Source organism: Pholcus phalangioides, unplaced genomic scaffold, assembly GCF_987345545.1.
Source record: "Pholcus phalangioides strain wild (caught in Gottingen) unplaced genomic scaffold, Ppha-v1.0 ptg000016l_1, whole genome shotgun sequence".
Classification (NCBI taxonomy): Eukaryota; Metazoa; Arthropoda; class Arachnida; order Araneae; family Pholcidae; genus Pholcus; species Pholcus phalangioides.
In genome coordinates, this window is record NW_028301609.1 from 2,600,123 (window position 1) to 2,625,990 (window position 25,868).

The 25,868-nt window shown below is 37.0% G+C and overlaps 1 protein-coding gene across 3 annotated transcripts in view; it reads left to right on the forward strand.

Annotated features, from left to right (window-relative positions):
- The window catches only part of LOC149074876 (uncharacterized), a 28,122-nt gene extending 16,979 nt beyond the window's left edge, over nucleotides 1–11,143 (forward strand). For all 3 annotated transcript variants that reach the window (XM_089245809.1, XM_089245808.1, XM_089245810.1), the window contains 3 exons: nucleotides 1,564–1,725; nucleotides 5,245–5,390; nucleotides 10,791–11,143. In XM_089245809.1, coding sequence (XP_089101935.1) covers nucleotides 1,564–1,725; nucleotides 5,245–5,390; nucleotides 10,791–10,856 — 374 coding nt within the window. In that variant the 3' untranslated portion in view covers nucleotides 10,857–11,143. The remainder of the gene's footprint in view (nucleotides 1–1,563; nucleotides 1,726–5,244; nucleotides 5,391–10,790) is intronic.
- The last annotated feature ends 14,725 nt before the right edge of the window (nucleotides 11,144–25,868 follow it).

A 25,868-nucleotide genomic window follows, 5' to 3' on the forward strand; every position in this document is an offset into this window, starting at 1 on the left:
ATGACATACAATGTACAGGGTGGGCAAAAAGTCCATAGAAACTTTAAAAATTCATAAAAACCGAAAAATTAACCAAAACAAAAAACGGTTAGCATTGCTAGGTCACAGGAATTTTTTTAAGACAGAAAAAAACTCAAAAAACAGCCAATAGGTGGTGCTTCTTCGAGCGGCTTTGGTAGAAATATGCAAATGAGACGGTTATAAGAACTTGTGCTCCTAATCTACAATCAGTTCACCGTTGTAAACTGTGTATGCGAACAAGGATGCTAAGTGCAAAGGGTTTTTGTACACCTGTTTGATGTTTTGTAAAGCCACTTGGTTCATTGCAAAGACTTTGGAAGATAAAAAAACACTAATTTTCCCCACGATCATTTTGGTCATTGGAAAATTTAATTATCCAGTCTGTAACCTTTATCCCACCCATAGGGATACTCACTATTGTTATAGTTTTAAGAAAAGCCATGTTTGAAAGATAAACCAGTAATCTGAACTTTTCACTAATCCAAACGAGTCCTGGTCCCAATTAGTTCTGATTAGTGGGGATTCTTCTGTACACTTTGCGTGTCCTCAAATTATTTTTCCCATATCTGCCCAGTCTGTGAAATTGTTCAACTTCTTTCACCAGTCCGCTGCTGTAAAAAGGTTGAAGAACACTGATTTATAGGGTTTAAGAAGTTGGTTTTTTCAAAGTTTGGCATAAACTTGGTAAGAATCATTTAGATGCATAAAAAATATCACCATATTTTGAGCTACACCAATTTTTTATATAATGAAAGCCCCATAACTACCAAAATAATTGTTTTCATTTGCATTTTTTTAAATTTGTGTATGGAGGGGGGTGAGAGGGTTTACTCAAGATCAACGACCTAAGAAATACAGTAGATCCTCAATTAATCAAGCCTTTTTCAACTGAGATGAATGACCAGAACTTGCATAAGCTATGGACATAGAAAAAAAATGAGGCTGTTGAACCTCAAAAAACTCATGTCTTTCATTGTCTAAATCAACTTGAAGATTTTGCGCATATGTAAGAGCATCCAAGAGGAAATTACAGATTCACAAATGAAATCGTTTTCATGATTGTTTATATTTTATAGAAAAACTAGTTCCAACAAATAAAAAATTGGCATAGTACGTGATGACATTCATTAGGCCTTCATTTTTCAAAATTGTTAAGAGTTTTTGATTTTTTTTATAAAACTGGGTTGCCCTATACTAATGAATTGGCTAATACAAATTTTGGGTAGTTCAAACTTTTTCGCTGTCCCCTTGAGCTTCAAATTAACCAAGTTTGACTGTATATGTTCAGTTTTGTGCTGCTCACTTATGCATTTTCCTCTTCCCAACCTATATAAAATTACCTGTATAAAATTTTTAATTTGTAAGAGAGAATTGCTCTTTTAAACGAAAAATCATCTTTTGCTTCCAATGAATTTGAAAAATATTTGTTTACTGTATAATTTTTATATTCATTCAAAAAAAAATTCTTATAGATTGAAAATTTTTTTTTTAATTTTTTCATTTAACAATTGTATCTTCTTTCTTCTTTTTTATGAACGAAAGTTCCAAAGGAAAAAGAGGCAAATGATGGTATCAGTAATGATGAGAGTGTTGATTGCTCAAATGTTGAAAGTAAAGGTGAAGAAAACATTCTTGTCGATCTCCATTCCAACAGCTCTACTGAAGGGCCATCTGGTGATGAAATCGATCAAACTCCTGAGCATTGTGAGTATGCGTGTGTGTAGTTTTCCTAAATTGTTTTGAATTGGAACACCATAAAATGTCATAGGTTCAATCACATTCAAGATGCCACTGCATTTCTTCACTTACAAGTTTCAATGTGTTAGAGCTGGGGGTGTTGTTGGTGTTCGAGCACCCACAAAATTTTCTATCATGCAGCAGAGCACTCCCAGAATTAATTAAAAAATCAAAGTGTCCCCTACATAAAACTCAAATCAAGCACCCACAGGTCCCCTCACATGGCCTTGTTCAAAATCAAATAACTTAGGATAAATAATATTTATGTAGTAAAAGTATTCATTTTATAAAAAAGTGAAAAAATATGTTTTAAAAATTCAAAGCATCAAAAAAAAATTGCAGAAAAGAAAGGACTGCTATAAAGTTGTTCTTCTCTGGCAATCTCAGCATCCATGGGGGTTATCTAAGTATTCATCATCGCTCCCTTCATCAACGTCTCCAGCTGTTAGTTTTTCGTAGAATTCTCATGTCAGAAATGTACTAAGGTGAAGCAGGTCTATAGTCTTTGCAGCTTTGATGGATAGTCTATTGGTATGGGTTGGTGGTACAAACTTGGTGGCAATAGATTTCTTATGAAGGTTTTTAGCAGCTGGTTGATGCCAAGATATGTTTAGGAAATAGAGAAAATTCAACTGCCACTTGGGGGAGGGGATAATCGAACCCACGTCCTCTCACTTGCTGGGTGAGTGCCCTAGACAACTAGGCTAGAAAGGCAACAAAAATCGGAATCTTTCCTTGGAGCTCATGTGCCCTGAACAGGACCGTACATGGACAGTCAGACCTAACTGATGCTAAAGCTCACGTTTGCTGACACTGCCACCAGATGGGAACTTATCCGAGGATGTCACTCTTTGCTATCCATACAAAGATTTTTAACAGCTAGGTGATGCTTAGATGTATTTAGGAAAGACATAAATTGAGCTGCCCTTGAAAGGAATCAAACTGTTCAGTGCACGCGACCTCCAAGGAAAGATTGAGATATTCGTTGGCTTTGTAGCCTAGTGGTCTATGACGCTCACCCAGAAAGTGAGAGGACATAAGTTTGATTCCCCGCAAGGGAGGTTGTATTTTCTCTCTTTCCTAAATACATCTTTGCATTAGCCAGCTGTTAAAACCTTTGTATGGATAGTGGAGAATGACATCATCCTCAAATAGATTTCTTTCTTGTAGATATTTTCCTTTCTTTGGTTTATTAGTGAAGACATGTATTGACCAAAAAACGAAGACTTGTAGTTGATAAAATCAGGTTTTTCATTCAAAATTTTCAGCATTCAAAATAGCCTCATAGAGAAAGGAGCATTTTTTGGTAGAAAGAATGATGCCAAGTGGTCTCCCCAATTTCGAAACTCAAGTTCTCACTACTGCAGTTAATTGCATCAAAAGGGAATGGGTTTTATCTGCAAGAACTCCACACTTTCCTCCAGTCATCTGGTGTTTCAGCATGTCTTTTTCGATTGACGAGACTCATGTTTCAGTCACATCTCATGTAAAAATGTCCCCTCATAGGAAAAATCACTTTTAAGATGTAGAAATGCTGCTTTTCTATCACCAAACCAAAAAACCAACCATGGCTTTTCTATCACCGGAGAGTGAAGGTACCTTATAATTGTAAAATTGTTACTTTGTCCTGATGGTTTGCTAGTTCATTGAATCCATATGTAATCCTTAAATGTTCAGCTTCATGAACAGTTTGGAAACACTTCTTTTACAAACAGTAAGGGCCAAGTTTGTGAGTTGTCGAATGTAAAACTTTCATTACTTCTCCAACCCTACTTATTTTCTGACATTTCTCTTTGTTAATCTATTTTATTGGTCTTCAGGAGCACTAGAAAAGAACATGAATAACATTATCCACCGTACACAACAAAATTGCTTAATAAAATTGAATGACAGAAAGCATAAACATTATGACACAAAGGGAAGCACAAAAATCAGAGCTGATAATCTTGTTTATAAGGAAGTTTCTCTAGCAACCGCTAGAGGTGTGGTGTAATCAAGTGGTTTTTTTAATGCGTGTAATAAAGTGGTTTTTCTCCAAAATGTTATCCGATTTTTTTTACGACTTTAAAGTCATTCTATCCCAAAAATGAATGCATGTAAGGATAGTACTCCTTGAATATTACAATATGGCACTCCTATCTCATTTGTGAAAAAATGCTGTAAATTGGTTTTACCCCTGGTCCCTTCATTTGTGTATGTGAGAGTAAGATATATATATTCATATTCCCACTGATAATAAAATTCAAATTCTATGTGGCTAGTGATATCATTAATGCAGTAAAACCTCTCTCAATGGTTACCCCTTCAGATGTGGTCATCCCCCCTGTTTTAGGGCTAAATAAAAATATTCAGACAAAAATCCTCTTTAAATAATGTATTTCGAATCCCTATTTATTGGTCACCCTCAGATACAAACATGGGCGGTATTTTTGCCATTCATTCCATTGACTAAAACCCCTGTATGGACACCAAAAGCTGTAGTTTTGGTCAAATCATGCTCACTGGATGGTAACAAAGTTCTAATATTTCGACCATTATTTGTCTACTTTTCATTGAAATTTTTGTTAATATTTGGAAACTTTGATGTCAGTTTGCTGGTTGTGCTCATGTATTTAGTATGATTTCACACTGTTTAATATGGCTATCTTCAGTATACCTCATTCTCTATCACTAAGAGAAGAGGTTCCAAAGAGAAAAAACTGATGCTGTCGAATACAGAGAAAAACGTTAAATGTTAATTCGTTCTCTTGCAAATGAACTCAATGTCAGGAGGACAGGGATGTGTTTCGTTCTGAAGCAAAATTGAGCGTGGGCAAGAAGAATGGCTGAAAAACAGAAAACAAGCTACGAAAAATAAATTTCCGAAGACAGAAGAACTTGTCATTGATGCAGTTGTGTATGATTGGTTTGTTTCAGCAAGGAGCGAAAATTTACATATTTCCGATCTGATTCTACAAGAAATAGCTTAAGAAGCTGCAGAAGAACTCAATTGTGTGAAGAATGAAGTAAAAAATTGCCAAAAATTTTCAAGGGATATTCAGCCAGGGGTGGCTAACAGCTGGCCCATGGGCCACATGTGGCCAATGTTTAAGGAGTGAGATTACTCCATAAAACCCACCAAACATTAATTGATCAATTTTCCAAAAGATGTAAATTCAGTATATAAAAACTCTGTGTAATATTTCCTTTGTAATTTTAATTTTGTATTTGTGCAATAACTGTATAATTTCATGACTGAAAATGCAGCTTATATTGTTAGAATTTCTTTCATTTCCAAACAAAAAACCAATTCAGTTATTGTTAATACTGAATTTTACGCTTTCAACCAGAACCCCCATATCCTGATGTGGTCACCCCTCTTTTATGGTCAAATATTTTTGTCCTGCTAGTGTCCGTAAAAGAGGGGTTTTACTGTATTTTTTTATTTGCTTGTGTTACTTTAATTTTGAACTATATTTGTTTTATTTGATACTCTTTAAATTCCAGTTGAGCAATCTTTTGATCCTGAAATGATTACTGCTGTAAAAAGTAAACCTCCATCACCCGGGCAAGACACCCAGAACAGTGATGATGATGATGAACAAAGGAGCCAAATCAGGATTAAAAGTTGTCAAAGTCTAAGGAATTTGAGTGTAAGTATTTTCAAAAGTTAGCTGTTGGAACCCTAGTAAAATTTTTAAGATTAAAATTGCTATGCCAAGTCATCAAAGATCCTTTGTACACAGAGTTCGCTAGGCCTGTCGAGCCCATGTGATTAAGATGAGTATACAGAGCCAACCATATAGCCCCAATGTTTTCCAATAGAACATACATTTATGTTGAGTATTTTCTCTTATAGGGTGGACAGTGCTGGAAAATCTTTCTTCCAGCACCACTTTCAGCAGCTTTTTTGATGAGTTCTGATATTGTTTTAATTAGTCAATTATATTTGATTTTTTTTAAACAAGATCAAAGCAAGTCTCAGTTTGTAATACACTGGTGGAAAATAAAATCCCAACACCAAAAAGAAATTACTTTAGAGGAATGAAATTTAGCCAAAGAAATTGTCTAGGTAACATGTTTATTTGATTAAAGTTTCAAGGTCACAGGTTAAAATGAAAATGCATTTCAAATGTGAAATGGTGGTACATTAATAACCACCGTAGTTGCAACGATTGTGAATGCAAGCATGCATTGGGTCATACATGTGCCATGTCATTTTGTGAGATTGAGTTCCATCCCTGTTGTACTTGATCAGTCAAATCAGCAACGGTTAATGCTAGTTGTGGATGACACTAGATTTGTCATTCAATAATGTCCCATATGTGCTTGATGGGTGAAAGATCTGGTGATTTCGCAGGCCAAGGCAACATGTCGACACTCTGTACAGCACGTTGTTTGACAGCAGCAGCACCGGTATGAGGACGAGTGTTATCCTGTTGGAAAACACCCTCTTGAATACTGCTCATGAATGGCAGCACAACCGGTTCAATCATCAGTCTGACGTACAAATTTGCTGTGAAGATGCTGGGAATAATGATGAGAGTGCTCCTGCTGTCATAGAAAATCGCTCCCCAGACCATGACTCCTGGTGTAGGTCCAGTGTGTCTATGCCGCAGACAGCTTGGTTCCAAGTGCTCACGTGGCCTCCTTACCAACGTACGACTGATGTCACAGATGGCAGTGATGTGGAGTTAGTGGAATGAACGCTACAGGCCATCTGGCTCGAAGCTGTCCCTCAAGTAAGCGATTTGTTACAGTTTGCTGTGTCACTTTGGGAACAACAGAAGCTCTAATTCCTGCTGCAGATGTAGTACGATGCTCCACAGTCATGCATTGAAGTTGGTTTTCTGTTGTTCCCAACTTCAAGGCACGAATGTGAGCCGATCCCCCTTCAAAAAGTCTCACCACTGAGAGCACCAGACCTACAAACAGTGCAAAAGTAATTCAATTATAACACATCACTCACTTCATTTCTGAAATATAGATGGCAGCACTGAAAAATCAAACACAACACTTGCTATGCACTCAGACTGTTAGGTACACACACAGTTACAGTTCCGGCACAACTCGCTAGGTAGTAAATCGCCCATAGATGGTGATAGATCCGAGTTATGCTCAGTTTGAAAGAAAGTGATGCGACAAATATAGCGGTCCTCCCTTCAGTAGTGGCCTGTGTGCGGCTGGACCCCGGTCTTCTTGAGACAGTGCCTTCCTATGACCAGTGCTGCCAACAATTATGCAACAGTGGATACATCCCTGCCAAGTCTTTCCGCAATATCGCAGAAAGAAAATCCACCTTCTCATAGCCCTATTACACGGCCTCGTTCAAACTCAGTAAGATAATGACACTGTTTTCTTTGTCTCCTTAAAGGCATTCTTGACTCAAAACGTAGCTCACAATGTCCAATCCGGACGATGAACAAACGCTCACAAAGTTTACAATGCGTATTTAAAGCAAACGTGAGTTGCATAATCATAGTGGCACAACTAACGCTACTCTTATTCGTCTAGTGCAAAATTTGAATGAGCACGTCATCTTTCAGATGTGAAAACACGCCTCCCAAATTTTGTTTATCTAGCACAACTCCTCCTTGGTGTTGGAATTTTATTTTCCACCAGTGTAGTTGACCGACGTAATATATTTCGAAAGCACTTGTTTTCGAGTGGAATATGAAATGAAAGGTAATTTGCAGACTGTAACAGTAATCACTTATATTCATATAATAGGTGGAGATAAGACTTGAAAGACTAGGGGGAACATGATGATAATGTCAATTTGTATATACATTAGATCAGTCGGTTCCGTCATTGATGCTAAGGGAACATTGCCACCCCATGCATTTAAATCAGGGGTTGGTCAGATTAATAGGATCCTTAATTGACCAATTTTTAATTGCAGTTAAAAATTTTAGTTGAATTAATCAGTTCAATCAATCTGATCAAAACTTTATTCAAATTTTAATTAAAAGTTTATATTTTAACTTGATTTTTGACTAAACATTAGGTGTCTTTAATTATATTCCTATACATTTCAGATAACTAACCATATTTAGAAATATTTAAATAATATTTTGATCAAATTTTTTTGACATGGGGAAAATACAATTTAATTAAATGAGAACTAGTGATGATTTCAGTTTGAAATCAAGTTTCATGGAAGTTTTAGAAGACGCGACCAAAACTTATTATCTCCACTGTGAACAGCACTTTTCTTACTCGGGAAATATCAGCTCCTTTCCCCACCAGTACCATTTGAGAGCATTTTCAGGGAGAAAATTGTAACAGCATAGAAATCAAAATTAGATGCGAAATCAGTGACTAACCTAATTGATTTAAAGGAAAAAACTTTTTTCTTTAAAGTTCCAAGCTAAGAAATTCCATAATATGGCAAGCATCTTCAGCATAAATAGCTTTGAGCTGTTGGCCTTCATTTCTTAACCTTTTAATGGCCAATGTTCCCAATTGGAAAACATTGGTTTTATTAATTAGGAAAAAAAAAAATTTTCTAATGTGAAAACACTTTATTTTTTGTCTGAACGTGTAAAATTCTAAACATAATTTACCAAAAAAAAAATTTATTCATATTTCAGCACTTATGTCATAAATTTAAAATTTTTAACCCTTTAAGCAGCAATGATGAGATATCTTGACTCTATAAAAGCCCCTTATTTTAGCATTGACAAGCCCAGATATTTTGTAAAAATTATTCTCTCAATGGAACTTTATTCTATACCCCCAATTAGCCTGCTTCATTAAAAAATATATGGTTTTTTTTAAGGGGGTTTTAGTGATTTTTAATTGCTGCTTAAAGGGTTAAATCATCTATTTTAAGGAAAATGATAGAATTTAATTTTTTTGTTCATAATTTTAATGTTTCTACTGCATAGACAAGGCCAGAAAACCTAAAGAATTTTTTTTCATGAATTTTACCGTTGATAATAAACTAAAAGATCAGAAGGGGGGGGGGAATGACAAAAAAAATTAAGAAAATCAATTTAAATCTTATTTCAGCAGGTAAAAGGTTTCTAATTCCATATTTTTTAATTTCCATTCTGTGGACAGATGCATGAAATGAATATAATATAATTTTATAACATCAATTAATATTATATAGTTACCAATACTATGTTTGCTATGAATGAGTATCATTAAAAAATATTTGAATAAAATTTTATTAATTAGTCTATTAATCTATTAAAATTTTTTTGATTAACCAGTTAAAAATTTTTATCGATTCCCAACCACAATTTAAATAGTACAGTAAAGTCTCTCGATAATCTATGGTAAATGCTACTGAAACTACTGGAAGTAGTGTACTTGAATACATTAAGGTTATGGCTAGGGTTATTTTGGCTGTCACATGCACGGTTTTTGTAAAATTGACAATGAAAAAGAAAGTTAAAACAATATTGTATGAAATGATTTTCAGAACTTTTATTTGGACTTTCATACTTGATCCCACATGATCTGATTTTCCCCAATTCCATAGACTAATTTATTATGGACCGGTTTGCCCTGAAGTTTTTCAGAAACAGCTGTAGTAATATAATTGGCAAATTTTTATTTGGCAAGAATATAGTATATGGCATAAGCAAGAATATACAGGGTGTTTCAAAAAGAATTGCCGATTTGAAATACATATATTATGAAAAATATTGAACATAGGACACTTAATATTAATTTTATATTACATGGCTAATCATAAAGTTTTTTTACAAACCAAATTAAAGGTGCTCAATATGTGCACCTTGGGATGCATGGCATATGTCTATACGGTAGTCAAATTCTACAGCAAAACTCTGTCAGATGCGCTCCACATTTTCATCTGACATGCGGGGAAGGCCAGGGGATTTCCCTTTATACAGCAAAAAACCGGGTCTCGGAATTGTTTACACCATCACCTAATGCTCTGAGTGGTAGGAAGTTCAACAACAGGGTATTGTCGACGAAAAGCATGACGAACAGTTGTTCTCGGACTCTCACTTCGCAAAGCTTAGAACACAAAACAATTTCTGTTGTGCAGTCGCCATCTTGATAAACACTGAAGTGGCAGCCGAAGGAAGAGCATTAGCACTACCTGTTGGTACTTGCATGAAACTCAAGATTTCCCTCTTTCTACCTATACATTGTTCAATCAAAACAGATTAAAAGTTTAATAGTTATGATTTTTTTTAAATTGGATGAATTTTTTTTAAACACCCTGTAGTTTGTAACGGGAGTATGTTAGGGGAAAAAGAAATGCAGATGAAAATAAACATCATCATCATGTCCCCCTCATACAAGGGTAGGTCTGACAGGGCTACAGCCTGTGGACCCATGGCAAATATTTTGTTTTTTTGCACTATAAATTCACTATTGGGGAGAGGGGGGTCCCAAAGATCTCAGCCTAGGGGGCCAGCGTTATCCGAAAAAATAATTTCGAAGAGTAATTTCACTCATCAAAATTATAAGGGGGTATTTTTTTATCAATGAGAAATAACTATTTTAAAAAATTACTTAAAAAATTTAGGAGGATTAGTTAAGGAGTATTTTCACTCCTGAACTAAATTTCAAAGAGTAAAAATTAAATGTTTATGTGTTAATTATGCTATTAGATGTATATTGGCAAACACTGGTGGGAGCCATGCTCATGTTAGATAACAATCTTCACAATACCATGCTTCAATTGAAAATGGTGTCACTCAAGGAAAACTAGTGATGGAAAAAAGGGATTTTGAAACTCCAGCAAAAACAATGATGGATGATGCTATCAGTGAAAAAATAAACAAAAAAAAAATAGCCGCCAAAGGAAAAAAAGTAATTATACTAAAGCTTTTCTTCCCTTTCAAACTGAAATTACTCGCATCATCGTAAAAAATTTAAAAAGTCTTATCAAAAGTCAATCTTTAAAAAGATTGTCTGAAAAAAGAGGTTTAAAAGTGTTCTATGTCTTGAATTTTGATTAATAATAATCGTTATATATTTTTGCTATTGACATTGTAATTAATATTTGCTGTATACATTTTTTATTACGCATTTGACCATATGAAGCATCATTTTTTTCTCTCTAGGGTAATCAACCAGAAGAAAACAGCGATCAAACAGAGCTAAAAATACCTGAGACAGATGAATCTTAATTATCAACTTCACTCATTGTGATCACTTTCTTCTTATTTATTGTGAGAGAGAAAACAAAAACCGGAAAAATTGTCCCTTTTGTGCATTATTATTATCATATTTGTTGGACATTTTCAGCTACTTAAATGTTATTGTTATTGCTTTTTTTTTGTTTTTGTTTTGTTTTTTTTTGTAAATAATCAATTTTTTTCCTAGGGAAAAACAATATATTCGTGTGTCGAACCTTTGCATCAAATGTCGTCTTTTTAGTCCAAAATGCAAATATATATACAATTGAAAAAACAAACATATTGTGTTAGTGTTCCTTTTCTTCAGTGTTATATTGAATATCCAAAAGCACTAGAAAACATAATAGACGTAAAATAAAATAAAAACTGAAACTAATTTGTTATAGTTCATTAGACGCATAACTTTGCTCTAAATGTTTTTATGGTAATTGCAACTATTCATACAACTCTGAGATCAGGTATTTTTGCAAATTTGCTTTCCTTCCGGTCGCAAAATTGAAATCTTGCTCCAAGAAAAATTGTCCCAGGACAAAATTTTCTTGATGAAGTTGGATGGTATGTAAACGTGTGTGCATGCACAAAGAAGGGGAAAGATTTCTGGGCCTGATTAGAAATTTTGCTGAAGGTGGGTCCTTTAGCATCCACCATCTAATTTCTTCTCTCTCGCAGGGGTGGCCGTGGCTTAAGCAATGAACTCTGGGTATTTTTACGATAATAACGAAATTTATTGGAAACTCAGTACATCACTTCCGACGTCTTTAAATCACTTCAATACTACTACACCAACTCTCACTCTCTTCTTTCTTAGTTCTTACTGAACTTCTCAATACCTAATCCTCATCATAATGCTCTGTCACTGTTCGAATTTGTGTTCTCAAACAGTAGCTAATGACTCGCGTATACAGTCGCACATTGGCGTACTCAGGGGGGGGGGAAGTTTGGGGTTTTTAACCCCCCCCCCCAAGCCGAACTTCACGTTAGGTTCACAACATGTCCACACCAGCGTAGCCAGAAATTTCGTCCTGGGGGGGGGGGGGGGGGGACCAAAGTGATAGAGCAATAGCTTTGGCCATCTTTTTCCCTTTTTTCGGCCATTTTCTCCCATTTCAGGGGGACCAGACCACCAAGTCTTCCCCCCCCCCTGCTCGCCCTTGGTCCACACGCATTCCGGCATGTGCCAATTCGTTAAAAATACCGTGGAGGAGGTGCATGTTACGGTTTAATTTTTTTGTTTTTTCACACTACTGTTTAAGGCAAGAACGTGCTACTTTAGGACAGTGCGGGCCACTTCATTGATTTGAAAACGAGTGTCGGGGCCACTTAATTACCTGGAAGAGCGCCACAGGTTACTCAAGTGCTGCTCTGTAAATGTGCCCGGGTTACTCAAGTGATCTGGAACAGCTCCGTGGGGTCAATTAAGTAATATGGAAATGTCCCACGGCCCGCGGGAGTCATTTGTGAATATATTGCGGGTCAGTGAAGTTATCTTAATTCACTTTTAAAAAATTAGATTTGACGTCGCGAGCCACAGCAGATGATTCCGAGGACCACGTTTGGCCTGCGGGCCATGGGTTGAGCATGCTTATATAAGGTAACTGTAATCCAGGGGGGACGTTATAATAACTGTTTAATACCGTTAAGAGCATCATAGGCCTATAGGCGAAGTTATTTTTTTTTTTTAGGCTTTTTACCTGGAAAATTCTCGAAAATTTACCAGTCCTCATTTTTGTGAGACCCATGTGTTAAGACAGCACTGACAAATAAGTCAGCCTACGGGATTTCTTGCTCTAGGATGTGGTGGGGGACATGATAGAAAGTTTCAATTTGGCCCCGGTATGTGAAAGATTCAAGACCCCTGCTCTACTGTAATCGCCTCAACTAAAAGAAAAAAATTGTATTTTTGAGATGAGAACTGATTTATTTCGCAGTTGATATATATGCCGCTATGCCTATGGTCGTGTAGTAATCAATCCCCCCCCCCTTAACGGACACCCCTCAGATAAGGTCACCCCTTTTTTACGCCCAAATAATATTTCCCCTTGTACAATAAAAATATGCATTTCAAACCCCTGATTAACGGTCACCGTTCTTTTACGGACGAATTTTTTTTGTCCCGCCGTCTTATTGCTGTAGTTGTCAAAATGTGTCCCCGTTGAAAGTAGGCAGACCAGGGCCGCAACTTAATGCTTGGTCACCCGGGGCAAGTGCGCATTTTAACGCCCCCTTCTAATGTTCAAGGACAGGTTGCAGAATGAAACTCACGCCCCCTCTGGTCCAGCGCCCGGGCACGAGACCCACCTGCTCCCTCCCTAGTTGCGGCCCTGAGGCAGACCTCACGTAACAAGGAAATTTAGGCTAGGCCTCTTCAACCCGTTGCTAGCGAGCACCACTGTGCTCCCTTAAGTACCCAGAGTGCTCGATGCTCGTGTCCGATTTCGTGCTCGCGAGCACTTGATCGACGTTCCAATTAAGTACCTCGGAGGCATTGTGATTGCATTCAAGGATTGAAATCATTTCATACATGTCAAACTTGCCGTAAAGGTGCTCTTCTTTTGATGATGGGTACAGGCAGCCCTCGCGACGGGGAAAAGGCTGAAGATTAGGCATCTGATATTTTCACTTCAAAATATGGAAGACAGCTGGCAGCAGCGGTATGACACGAAACAAGCATGACTCTGACAAAATAAACACGTTAAGACCACACGTTGCCTCCGAACAACATTGCGGCAAAAAACCGATCCGTTAGAAATTCTCCCAGAGGTGCAGATTCCCGATCACAGATCTACGTACGCGGTTTTAATTATTCTGAATATAATAATTCTTTATCGATGAAATTTCCAATCTTTGTGTAATTAAGTTTTTCGAAATTTTATTTTTGAATCGATTCTGCATTTTATGAAATTGTTTCTTTTATTTCAATTTTTGAAATAATTTTCTTAATTAATTTTACATTTTCATTAAATCATCTGAAATTTTCTTCATTAACTGTGGAATTATTATTAATTTTGAAATTGTTTCCTCATTAACTCTCAATTTCCTTTATTAACTCTGAACCTTCATTAATTCCGAAATTATTTCTTTCATGAATTTCGAAATTTTTCTATCCCGCTTTAATGGGATAGGTGGTGGGGGTTGCACAACACAACCTTTTCAGTCTGCGGGACAGAAATTGGAATATATCGGGTGACCATACGAACCTCATTGTACAGGATATTTTCATAATTTTGACCGTCCCGACAATTTCCGTGTCCCGTTCTTTCCCCATTTTTGTCAACAAAGCTCACTTCAATTTTTCTTCTTTGCTTATAAATTATACTGTGGTAATAATGACTCCAATTATCATAATTAGTTATAGTCATAAATACAGTCGACGCTCATTATAACGACCCCACGTTACAGTGACCATTCCATTACAACGACCGGTAGGATAACTTATGTTTCTCCTTTCAATAGAAAGTTCATTTTCGACGGGATGATATGGGTCGTTATAACGAGCGTCGACTGTATATTCATCTCACATATTAGTCAAAGATAAATACAGTACATCTTTTTGATGGATCACATTGCGACTTGTAGTAGCCCTTGTAGTGAATAACCACTGTAGCCTGGACGTGCTAGGTTTATTCTGTAGTAGCCCTCTATTTTCCGCCATTGGCTTTTTTTTTTGTAATTTTAGCAATGGTTTGCATCTGTAATTATCTTTGACGATCTCTTTGGCTATAATTGGCAATTTTACTCACCATGAACAATCTTTTTCGGCCGTAATTGATGAGTGTAATTATATGACATGAATGTCGCTCTCCACTTGTTAATACAATATCTAATAATTATCTTTGACGATTTCTTTTTGGCGATAATTATCAACTTACCTTTGACAATTTCATTGATGATGTCCCGTATGGATCCCGATTCACAGTCTGTCAACGCTCGTTATAACGACCCCCAGGGGTGCAAGAGCTGCGCCAATTGCGCCGAAACGGTTCTCTTGCTACATGGTGCGCCAAGACGCCAAATCCCTGCGCATTTGCGCCAATTCTTGTTTCTGGTTCGCGTAGGTACCGCTAATGCACTGTAGTGCGTCAAATACCGGGAATTTAGGAAAAAGAAGCATGAAAATTTTGTTCACGGGACGCGTTCTTTCCGAGACAGGGAAAAAAAATACGGAGGGAGAAACTTTAATTTTTTTTTCACTTCCCACCATCTACCACAATCGCGTTATGTCGTGACCTTGGAAAGTAGTTCTACTACCTTGAAGTATAAAGTCCTATACTGTTATTGGTTAACCTGCGGGCTATCAAAGTCCCTGAATGAATATGCCGAATTTTCCGATTTCGAAGACCGTTTTTTCTCCTGCAGGTTATATACTGAAAATTACGGTAATTTCGCGGCTGCCAACATGCGTTCTAAGACCGCATACATCGAAAAGAGGATTAGTTTACTCGTTAATTTACCGACATTTTTCGAAGATCATTGGAAAAAAATGGGATCTGTTAAAACTCCAGCTAAAATATTCATAGTTTTGTCATCTAGTCACTATGCGGTCGTGTGATTATCGTCGGCAGTTGCCGATCGTGGCAATTTCACATTGCGAAAATCCGGATTTGGTGAACACAGGGGCAGCTCGAGGAAAACAATTTCTACCCATGTGGAACCTGTTTTTGGCGCTACTGAAGGCGTTTTTTTTTTGGTAAACAAAGCTTTTTTCACCCTTTCAATTCCATTCAGCACCCCTCCTAGAGCGGCGCCCAATATGGCCGCACGGTCCGCCACTGCATTGGTGGGGGAGGGGCATGCTCTTAACAATAGTCAAAGGAAGGAATTTGTACTAGGAGCATGTGCTCATTTTACATAACTTCTGTGAGATACCTTTTTTATATTAATGTCCTACCTTTCCCAAACATGTTGTTGGAGAGAATGAAACGTTTGCACTCCCTCTCGTGCATTGCTGGGATGGTACATTACTCCCTCACGTATTGCTGGGATGTTGCTCAACATTGTATCACCAACAGAACTATTAATTATGTGTGATGAATGGGTTGCACTACAATGCAAATAATTACAAGAAGTGAAATCAGTTCAGAGAATAGATAGATATTGGGCAGACATATTCAAACTTTATAACCTTGAAAGCAGCCCAAAGTTAAAAATTTTGCCAGTTTTGGTGAAGGCTTTTTTATCTTCAGCATACGATAATGCAGACAGTGAAAGAGAGTTCATTGTTAACAAATAAATGAAAGTCTGTTTGAACATTGAAAAATCTGTCCATCCAATGCTTTAATGGAATAAGACATATAAAATCTTATGTTCAAGTGCATGAAAAATTTGAAAAAAATTGTCATTGAGATGCTGAACTTCTGAAAGCGACTCGTGATTCGTAATCTATTAACATGCTATTTTAGGTTGAGAAATTGTTTAAGTAAATAAGGTATTTATATTTTTCTCGTTTTTTGCATTTTGCTTTTAAATTTAATAATTTCTTTAAATTTTGTGAGAAGCTAATTTTTTTTTCACGAAAACCCTTATTATATTCTGCACGCACTTTTTTTGCTATATCAGGATAAATAAGATTTTGGTGTTCAAGCAGCAGAAATTCTTGTTGCCTAGGTTTTTAGTATGCATGTTGCTTAATTTGAAAAGAGTCTCATAATTTTTATTCGTCATTTCAGTAATGCATGTTTTAGTAATGACAGATAAGATAATTCAGAAAAAATTTAAATGGGTTTTGTGAAGGAAATTTATTTAGAATTTTATTTGTTTCAGCCATTTTTGGCAAAACTTTTTAGGCATTTCACAGAAAAATTACTCCTTATATTGCAGATATAGTTTGTTTTTAGTTCTGCTCCATTTTCAAAATTTCTGCTCCAAAAATGAAATTTGCTGCTCCGAAATAGATGAGGGGCACTTGCACCCCTGCACCCCCCACGTTATAGCGACCATTCCATTACAACGACCGGTAAGATAAGTCTCAAATGTTTTCATATAATTAATAACCCCTGTATGTTTTTCCTTTCGATATAATGACCCTCCACTATAAAGTCCGTTTTCGACGGGACGATGGGGATCGTTATAACGAGCGTCGACTATATTATGAAAGCAATACGATCAACATTTCACTACTGATACTTTTCTATCACAACGACTTTAGCAAGCCGCACTTGGATCGCGGGGTGAAAGATGTGCTCCCTGATGTAGAGGATTTTGATTTCTGAATCAATTCTGTGGGTTGCTCAGACCCAAAGTATCCACAACACCCCCCCCCCCCCCACCGGTTCAGACACCACTGATCCAGGAAAAGGATGCCGAGCTTTTGGCGGCAGCTATTTTGCTCGTATACAAAGTCATAGCGGTCAGTCGTGGACAGATGTCCTTATTAAAAATAATGTAATATAATACTAGTTTGGGTGAAAAAAAACAGGAAGAAAGGTCTTGTTGATCGCATTGTAGAATGTAGCCATGACTCTTCCGGCAGGGTGAATATCGTCGATCCTTTTTCACTAGGCGGCCGCCTACTTTTTTTTTTAGGCCGCCCTTATCCAGGATACTATCATCATCAGTCACTCCCTGCCTTCTGCAGAGTATATTCTACATTTAAAAAAATATATGAAGGTGGGGGGCAGTTTTGCCTCCTTTTCCCCAGAAATAGAAGGCTTCCCTTTACGACTTGGTTTTTTTTACTCCCCTCAAAATAAAAATACCGTGAAAAGGTTTTTAAGGGAAGGGGTTGGCACCAAACAAAAAATTCCAGGGGTAAGAAGGGTTCAATGTTCATATAGAAAGGGCAATGGGGTGTATTATGGACGTGGCACGTGCCTCCCACGAGTTTTTGTCCCGAAAAAAAAGTGTGGGTTTTTTTTTTTCATTGATGTTTGTTTTGTGATGTCCGTTGCAGGATCTGTTTTTGGCGAAAGGGCTATTCCAAAGCGGATTGCTATTTTTGGTTCGAATCTATAAAAGAAGCCTCTCTCTCTGGATCCAAGCGCTTGCTTCACTAATAGAGAAAGGGCTGCTAAATTAACTGAGAAAGGGTTCGTTGAAATGTACACCGTTGTCCGGACACACAATAACGAGGAAAAAAATCGTCGAAAGGACAACCAAAAACGATGGAAATGGAGATGAGATTCCCCTTTGGGGGGAGGGGGGCAGCTGGGAACCAATAAAGTAGCCCAAAATCATCACAGATGCAGTTGCAATTTGCAATAACAGGCTTCCATTACATTCCCTTGGACAGGGACATGGAAATGGACAAGGCAATGATAATAAATATAATGATTTTTTTTTTCATGTAAAATTATAAAGTAATGCTAAGTAATTATCATGAAAAAATTATTTAATGGATCATTTTTATTTTTTTTTAGATCTAATTAAAGCCAAAAAATGAAGGGAAAAAATATTATTTTCAAATAATTAGTTGCATAACAAATATTATCTTCAAAACACCGTCAGTAGATTGAGAGTTAACTCGAAATGCTCAAATTTTTTTTCGAGCGGATAATTATTTTCTTAATTAACGGCACGTATTGAAAGCATGGAAAGATCATTTAAGAAAATCTATTTCGAATGGTACTGCTTGTACGGGGCCTTATTGAAGACGTGCAAAGCCTCAAAAATCATACACAAAAATAAATGTATTGAAGTGACATTACTTTCCACATTTAAAACTACATTCTTTGTGATTCAAACAAAGAAAGAAAAGAAATTCGGGTTGCAAACTTCAAGGTTAGAAAAAGTAAAGTAAATGGAAATAAAGCAATTTGAACAAATCAGCGAAATCACAGCAACACGTGACCTACAACAAACAAAGAGTTGTTAATTGGGGGCATCATCTATCCACTAGCCAAATCAAATATAAAATGAAAAGAAAATGACCTCAGTTTATGTACAAAGGCGATTTGGATTTTCTATCTTCAAACTGACTGCATTACCACAGAAAATTCAGAATCACCTTCGCACAAACTGAAGTCAATTTCTTTCTATTTTATATTTGATTTGGCTAGTGGATAGATGTCCAAATTAACGACAACTATGTTTGTTGTAGGTTACGTGTGGCTGTGATTTCGCTGATTTGTTCAAACTTCTTTGTTCGCATTGTTTTTTTCACCTTTGAAGTTTGCAACACAAACTTCTTTCTTTTGTTTGAATCACGAAGAAGGTAGTTATATATATTTAGAAAGTAATATTATACTTTAATACATTTATATTTTTGTACGATTTTTGAGGCTTAATCGTAAGCAGTACAATTCGAAATAGATTTTGTTAAATGATGTTTCCATGCTTTCAATACGTGTTCAGTAAATATGAAAAAAATTATCAGCTCAGAAAAAAACATGCATTTGAGGGTTAAAAAACACTTTGAATACATGCTAAGTTACGCGTTTAAGGGTTAATCAGTTTTGAAATTTGATATCTCTTGACTTTATAAGGGTGTGATCATTTTATTTATACATAATGGGTCCTTTAAGGGCTGACAGAGCTCTAGTTCGGGGGTTCGAGAATTGAAATATGAAAAAAATTCGTCCACTGAATGGAATATTTTTCATCATCATCTTAAAACGAGCAAAGGCCTATGTTTTGGCCCTTCAATGGATATTTGTTTCAGCCATTCAAAATCTACCGCATTATGAAAAAATGAAATAACTACCATGTAAATTTTTTGGTAGGTCATTTTAGTTCTAATCAAACCCTAAAAATATGGTATATATTTATGGTATAAAATGCTACAAATTTTGATAGTCAGTGTACACATTCTGAGTAAGATGTTATCTTTATTTATCGTCTTATTGAATATATGTAATTTCACAAATTTGAGTCGTAATTTCGTTCAAAGCCCGTTAATTTGTCAAGTCTAGGTAAAAAAGTTCAAGAACTTTCCACCAGGTAGCTTTTGTGTTGTTATTATCGTGTAGCGCATGCCCGATTTAATTTATGCCTGGACACTTCTTCCATCGCTCTATCTTCATTCATTTAAAAGTTATGACCACTTGAAGATCTCGTGCCCAGTGACATATGCACAGCCTCTTACAATCATTTTCTACCTCTGACAATCCTTTCCGGATGCCCGGGAGCAAACAAAGATAAATATTTGGGAGAAATAAAGAAGATTGGAGACTTGACGTAATCTTGAATAACTTCTGAAACATGGCAGATAAGATCATGAGTGAAAGTAGCTTAATAGTATATCAATACGAGTACGCGCCAAATGATAAGAGAGGTTAGAACGCCACCTGGGGGAAAATTTAGTAACTTTTCATATTATCTTGAAATCTAAGCAAGATAGACAAAAAATTTCAGTAACTAGGTAGTAGGAAGGCATTTAGTTAATGAAAAACATACTTGGTTATTAATAATGTTTATGAAACATTCAAAAAATTAACGTACCTAAGTCAGGCGCTATCACTACTCTGTATTTTGCTGCTTATTCATGAGTAATTAAGCCTTTGTAAGTTGGTTATTGTTATATAAGTGCAGTATCATGCTATAGGTCTGCCTCCTCTGTCCGCAGAGAAGGGGGGGAGGGTCGTGGTAATCGGCAATCTCCTGCCAAAAAATAAATCTTAAAAAGCTGTAAAGTAAATGCTTATAAATACCAGGTACGGCGATCCCACGCCAAGCAGATACGAGATACTCTATTTTTTACATTGTGACAAAAGCGAGCCCCACTATATGCAGTCGACGCTCGTTATAACGACCACAAATTATAGCGACCATTCCCCTTACAACGACCGGTAGGATAAGTCCCGAATGTTTTCATAGAACTACGATCATATACGTTTTACTTTCGACATAACGACCTCCCAATGTAACATCCGTTTTCGATGGGGTGTCGCTATATCGAGCGTCGACTGTATATATGGTATAATTCTCTACAAACTTTTTATTCTTTCTTTATCGATTTATTTCCGCTAAATGAAGAGGGATCTTAATGGCGAGGGATTTGGAGACGCAAAAGCAGCGGGCCATGGGCTAAATGACATTTTGAACAGCAAGAGAAGAAATTAAAGACCACGTGGTTAAATCTTACGTAGATAAATCTATTTCGCATTTCCTGTGCTTCATTCGAATATATTGACGTTTAAAAAAATGTTCTTCCATTCAAGCACCAATATCTTCACGGAGCATCAAGAAATCTTTGGGGGAGCACTTGGTGCTCCGTGATGCACAGTTTGGGAGCCACTGCTCTAGATTAATGTTCCCCCAAACTTGATAATATCGCCCCTCGGGGAACAATGGGGTGGTCTAGAGAGACCCATCTAGAAGAAGCTCTGGATATAATATAGAATTTCACTAAATTGATTTACGTTTCGTTGCGAGTGAGAAAAAAAAATTATATTCTGAAGTTAATTTCTTCCACTGATTTTCTGTGAATTTGCATTAAACCTGAGTTTTAATTTCTCAGTTTTCATACATTCTGAAATTATTCCTTCCATTGAAAGTGAATTTTCATCCGTTTGATATAATTTCTTCCATTAGTTCTGAAGTTTCATCAATACGTAAATTATTGGGGTTTTTTTTCTTTTTTTCTAACGTGCAAATATTTTTCAGCATCTCAGTGTATTCCGAAATTAGGAATGTGAAGTCGAGTTCTTCCCCTCTAAAATTCCTAAAGCCGTGTGCTCTAAGGCCCAAAAGCCTTTGAGCTCCACCTTGCAAGGGTCCCGATAGAGCTTTAACCCTGAAAGCCCGCAATGAATCCTGTTATTTTCCTTTTTGTTTTTTACTCTGTAAATTTACTTTAGAGTGGCCCGTAAAATGTCTTGGCCTACGACCTGCCGAAGATCTCATCCTAGGGACTTACCTTTAAGACGTGGAGAGGGGGCGGCCAGAGGTGAATTTACGATTTTTCCACTGTGGACTACACGAATTTTGCCTCCTTTTTCCCATTGTAGTATAATTTTCTTGATGAATTCACCGCCCTACGCTATAACTCACTTATAACCCTCCTCCTGTAAATACGCCTGCGTTTCTAAGTCAATCTTTTGGTCACTCACATGTTCACACACTATCTAGGTCACAGTTTTGTTCATTGACATGCTTAAACACTGTTTTGCTCACTCACATGCTTACATACATCACTGGCACGCTCACACACTGTGACACCTATAGGTCACTCTTTTGATCATTCACATGATTGCACACACCCTAAGAAACGCTTTCGATCGCTCCCTACCAGATCCCTCGCTCTCTAGGTCACTATCTCGATTATTCGCATGCTTGGAAACCCTCTAGGTGGCTCACTTGGTCAATCAGCCGCTCTCTGGGTAGAGGCGGCTCTACGGATGACCGCTATACAGATTTTGCCACCCATTTTACTAATTTTCCCGGCCACTCATTCCTCAAATTTGCCGCCCCTCCAAACTAGCCACCCTGGCCCACTAAGGCTCTTCCCCCTGTAAATACGCCGCTGCTTCTGGCTCCCCCTACTCCTTGAGTCCCTCCCCTCGAAGATGCTTTAGTCATAAGCTATCCATATCACATAAACAACAATCCATCATTGTCGCCGTTAATTTATTGGTACCCCAAAAGGGAAAGATATATTTTTTCCACAATACAATTGGAGTTTCCATAATGATAATAATAACAATAATCATCCTCTAACTGAAAGATACAAAACAAGAAATGAAAAATATGCAAGGTAAGGAGAATCTTACCGTAGGAAAGAAAAAGAATCCTTTTCTTTTGTGTGTATTAGAAGTAAAGATTCAATAGTTATTTGTGGTTCCCTGACAGACTCTCTCTCTCTCTCTCTCTCTCGTCTTTTAACTAATAGATTAGGACCAAGCCCTTCTTTTCACAAGCCCTATTCTATGGTGAGTGGTTCGATTCCGCGGGCGCATTACAATGTTCACAAAGACGCTTTCACTTTTCTTTTTCTTGCAAGAAAAGAGTTTTCTTGGTAATTGTAATGAAAGGGGTGAAAGTTCTCCACACCTGCCTTTTTTTGCTCTTTTTCAGTAATTTTCACTTCTTTCAAGTGCTATATATCAGTGTTTCTTTATTACCTTTCCCTTTGGACAACATCTTCTTCTCGTGCTCCCCCCCCCCCCACACTATCCAGGGGCCTCAATAGACGAGAGAGATAAAAACCCTTTCTATTTGTTTAATTCATATCTGAAATTTCCAGTGAAAATATTTACCTTTTACCGGCCGAATTCAGAGTCAGATTGGTTTTAAATTTTTTTTCCATTTTTCATTTCCCATTGTTATCCTTCACTTTAGGCATATCAATAAAAAATATTCATGAAAAAAAGTTTTTTTGGACTTGTCAATCCACATAGAAACAACATTAAAATTGAAAACAAAAAATTAAATTTTATTCTTCCTTAAAAAAATGAGTGATTTAAGAAAATTAAATTGATAGCACAAAAAAATGTGTATTGAAATGATTGAAATTTTTGTTTTTTAAATTCTGGAATCTCACCTTCAGGGGAAAAAAATCAAGCGCTTACATGAACGGGGAGGGGACTCGGGGGAGACGGGTTCCGTTGCCCCTCCCCCCAATGCCGATCATAAATTAGCGGGGAAATTAATATTTCGGCAAAAAAATTAATGTATCGGAAGAAAATATCTTCTATGTGTGCTATTTTAACGATTTCTGTTAATTTAAATGCTTTTTGAATGGTGGTAACTCAAAATTTCTCGGGAAGAAAATTTTTTGTGGGTTCCCATCCAAGCCTTTTTGTGCCCCTCTAAAGGTCGATTGTGCTTACGCCCATGACCACATTGGCTGGGGCAAACATCATTCATCCAGCGACAAAAATCCCAGACTCCCACGCATGACCTTTAAAATGCGTGAGAGACTCATATCCCCGTAATAATTTATTCATTTGCCCCCCGAGAAATGCAGAGAAATCATGCTTTGAAATGCGTAGGACGTTTCCGCATCCTCAGAAATGCGTAGGATGTTTCCGTATCCCCACAAATGCATAGAAAGTTTACGCACCACCATAAAATATTTTTTCTTAATTTTAGTTGTGAAAATGTCTTTAAAATTGTCGCCTTGTGAGCGAAGAGGCAATCGTGCCCAACTGGAATAATTTTCTGTCGAAGAAATTTTAACCTTCAACAGCTCGGCTAAAAACAGACATAGTGCCGTCATCTTGGTCTCGTTTTAAAGAGTTATGATGAATGTTTGTGCCAGTATCATTTGATCATTTTTGTCGCACCACAGCCATTTTCTGCACAAGAGCGGTAATTAGACCGGGACCTACAATTTATTGCCGAATCCGAACGACAGCTTTTTTTTCTTCGTACTCACCGAGTGGTTGGCGTGCTAACCCCTCGGTGTAGGACTTGTGCCAGTATCACTCTGATATTCGTTGCTGCTGGACGTCATGAACTGCGGCAGCTCAAAGTGAACCTACGATTTTCGACTTTCCGGATTCAACACGTGCCCATAAACGGGATCATGTCCATGGTCCCCACAAGGGTGGGGCTGGCAGGGCTTTCCAGCCTTGAGGTCCGGGACAAATACCATCATTTTTTGTTTCTTCATTATAGAAATTCGCTATAGAAGAGCCCGTGGAAAGTCTGGCTTGGGTCCCGAAAAATATCCCAGCTTATAGACTCTGCCCCAGAATGTGGGGAGCCATGATTATATCTCAAAGATTAATCACCCGATCCGAGGAAACCAAAGCGTTGTTTTGAAGAGGGGTGTATAATATGTTACAACTCCTTTTGTGTTTCAAGTCTGTATCTCAAAAACTCGAAAACGTACAAGGCTGTGAATTTCACAGAGTCATGAGGCGATTATTTGAAGAGTTTAGAGGTGTGGAATGCAGAGTACAAACAGAGCTACCAAAATCGTACACGAATGCGCAGAGCCTTGAACTCTCTAAAGAGAATAAGACCGAAAACACCGGGCCCGACCACAAAACCAACGCGCAATACTGTGGTGAATAATACAGGGCGATGCCTCAAGTCCTTTGCAGTATTTAATTGGCGAACCGTTGATCCTAAAAAGACATGCTTTCAATTAGAAAAATTATCCAAATAACGTGTAGATTTAAGATACGCTATTGACATTGTAAAGGGTTAGTTATTAAAGTAAAAAAAATATCAACTTTTTATTCAGTCACCCCCTGTCTCATGAAACCCAATTAGAAAGTTGTCGTCTTGTCTCTCCCAAGGGCCAACAACAGAAATTCCACGTTTCTATATTCACTGAGATATTTTAATTCAAACAATTGCTGAAAAGGTGAGAAAGAACAGCATAATGAGTCTCTTCGTTAGTTTATATATTCCGTTCTTTCCCTTCTTTTCTGCGATTTTTCTAATTCAAATATCCTAGTAGCTACCGTGTGTATCCCTACTATTTCCCGTGTATGAAACTTCAGCGTGCAACTCGCACATATACGTACATGTTTCATGCATGTCAACATGCCATGGGATTACTAAGAATTACTAAGGTGCTGAATGGGAAATTTTTTTTCGAAGATTTGTTCTCAAGCCATTACATCAGCTTAAAGAAGACCTAGCAAGCTAAATACAGTTGCCCCGCTTAATCGGAAAACGGATAAAACAGGATGACCTGCTTAAACGGATAACCCCCCTCCCCCTAATCCCGTAATAAAATTTCTCCCACAGAGACAATGTCAAAGTTCCCCCGCTTAATATGATAATTTCAACGACTTTTTCCCGCTTAATCGAATATTATGCTTCACGCGTCAACTGTTAATAATAACACATCCACCATAATGTGTTTTTATTGAATGAAACATTTGGAATTAATCGAAAATATGTTACAAAGATTTTAAAAAAAACCATTTGAAATTAGGTGCTGGCTTTCAAGTATTCAAGTTTTCTTCAACACGTATATTTGAATATTTTATTTTTGTTCTGTGTTGAGCCAATTGATAGCACTAACTTTCCTATGGAAAAGTAAAAGTCTCAGGTATTGCGATCATCAAAGCCCGGATGTTGTTGACCTAAAAAAATTCTGAAAAATGACCATAAAAAAATGACCCAAAAACTCGAAAAGATGCCCTAAAAATTTGAAAAAAAAAATGC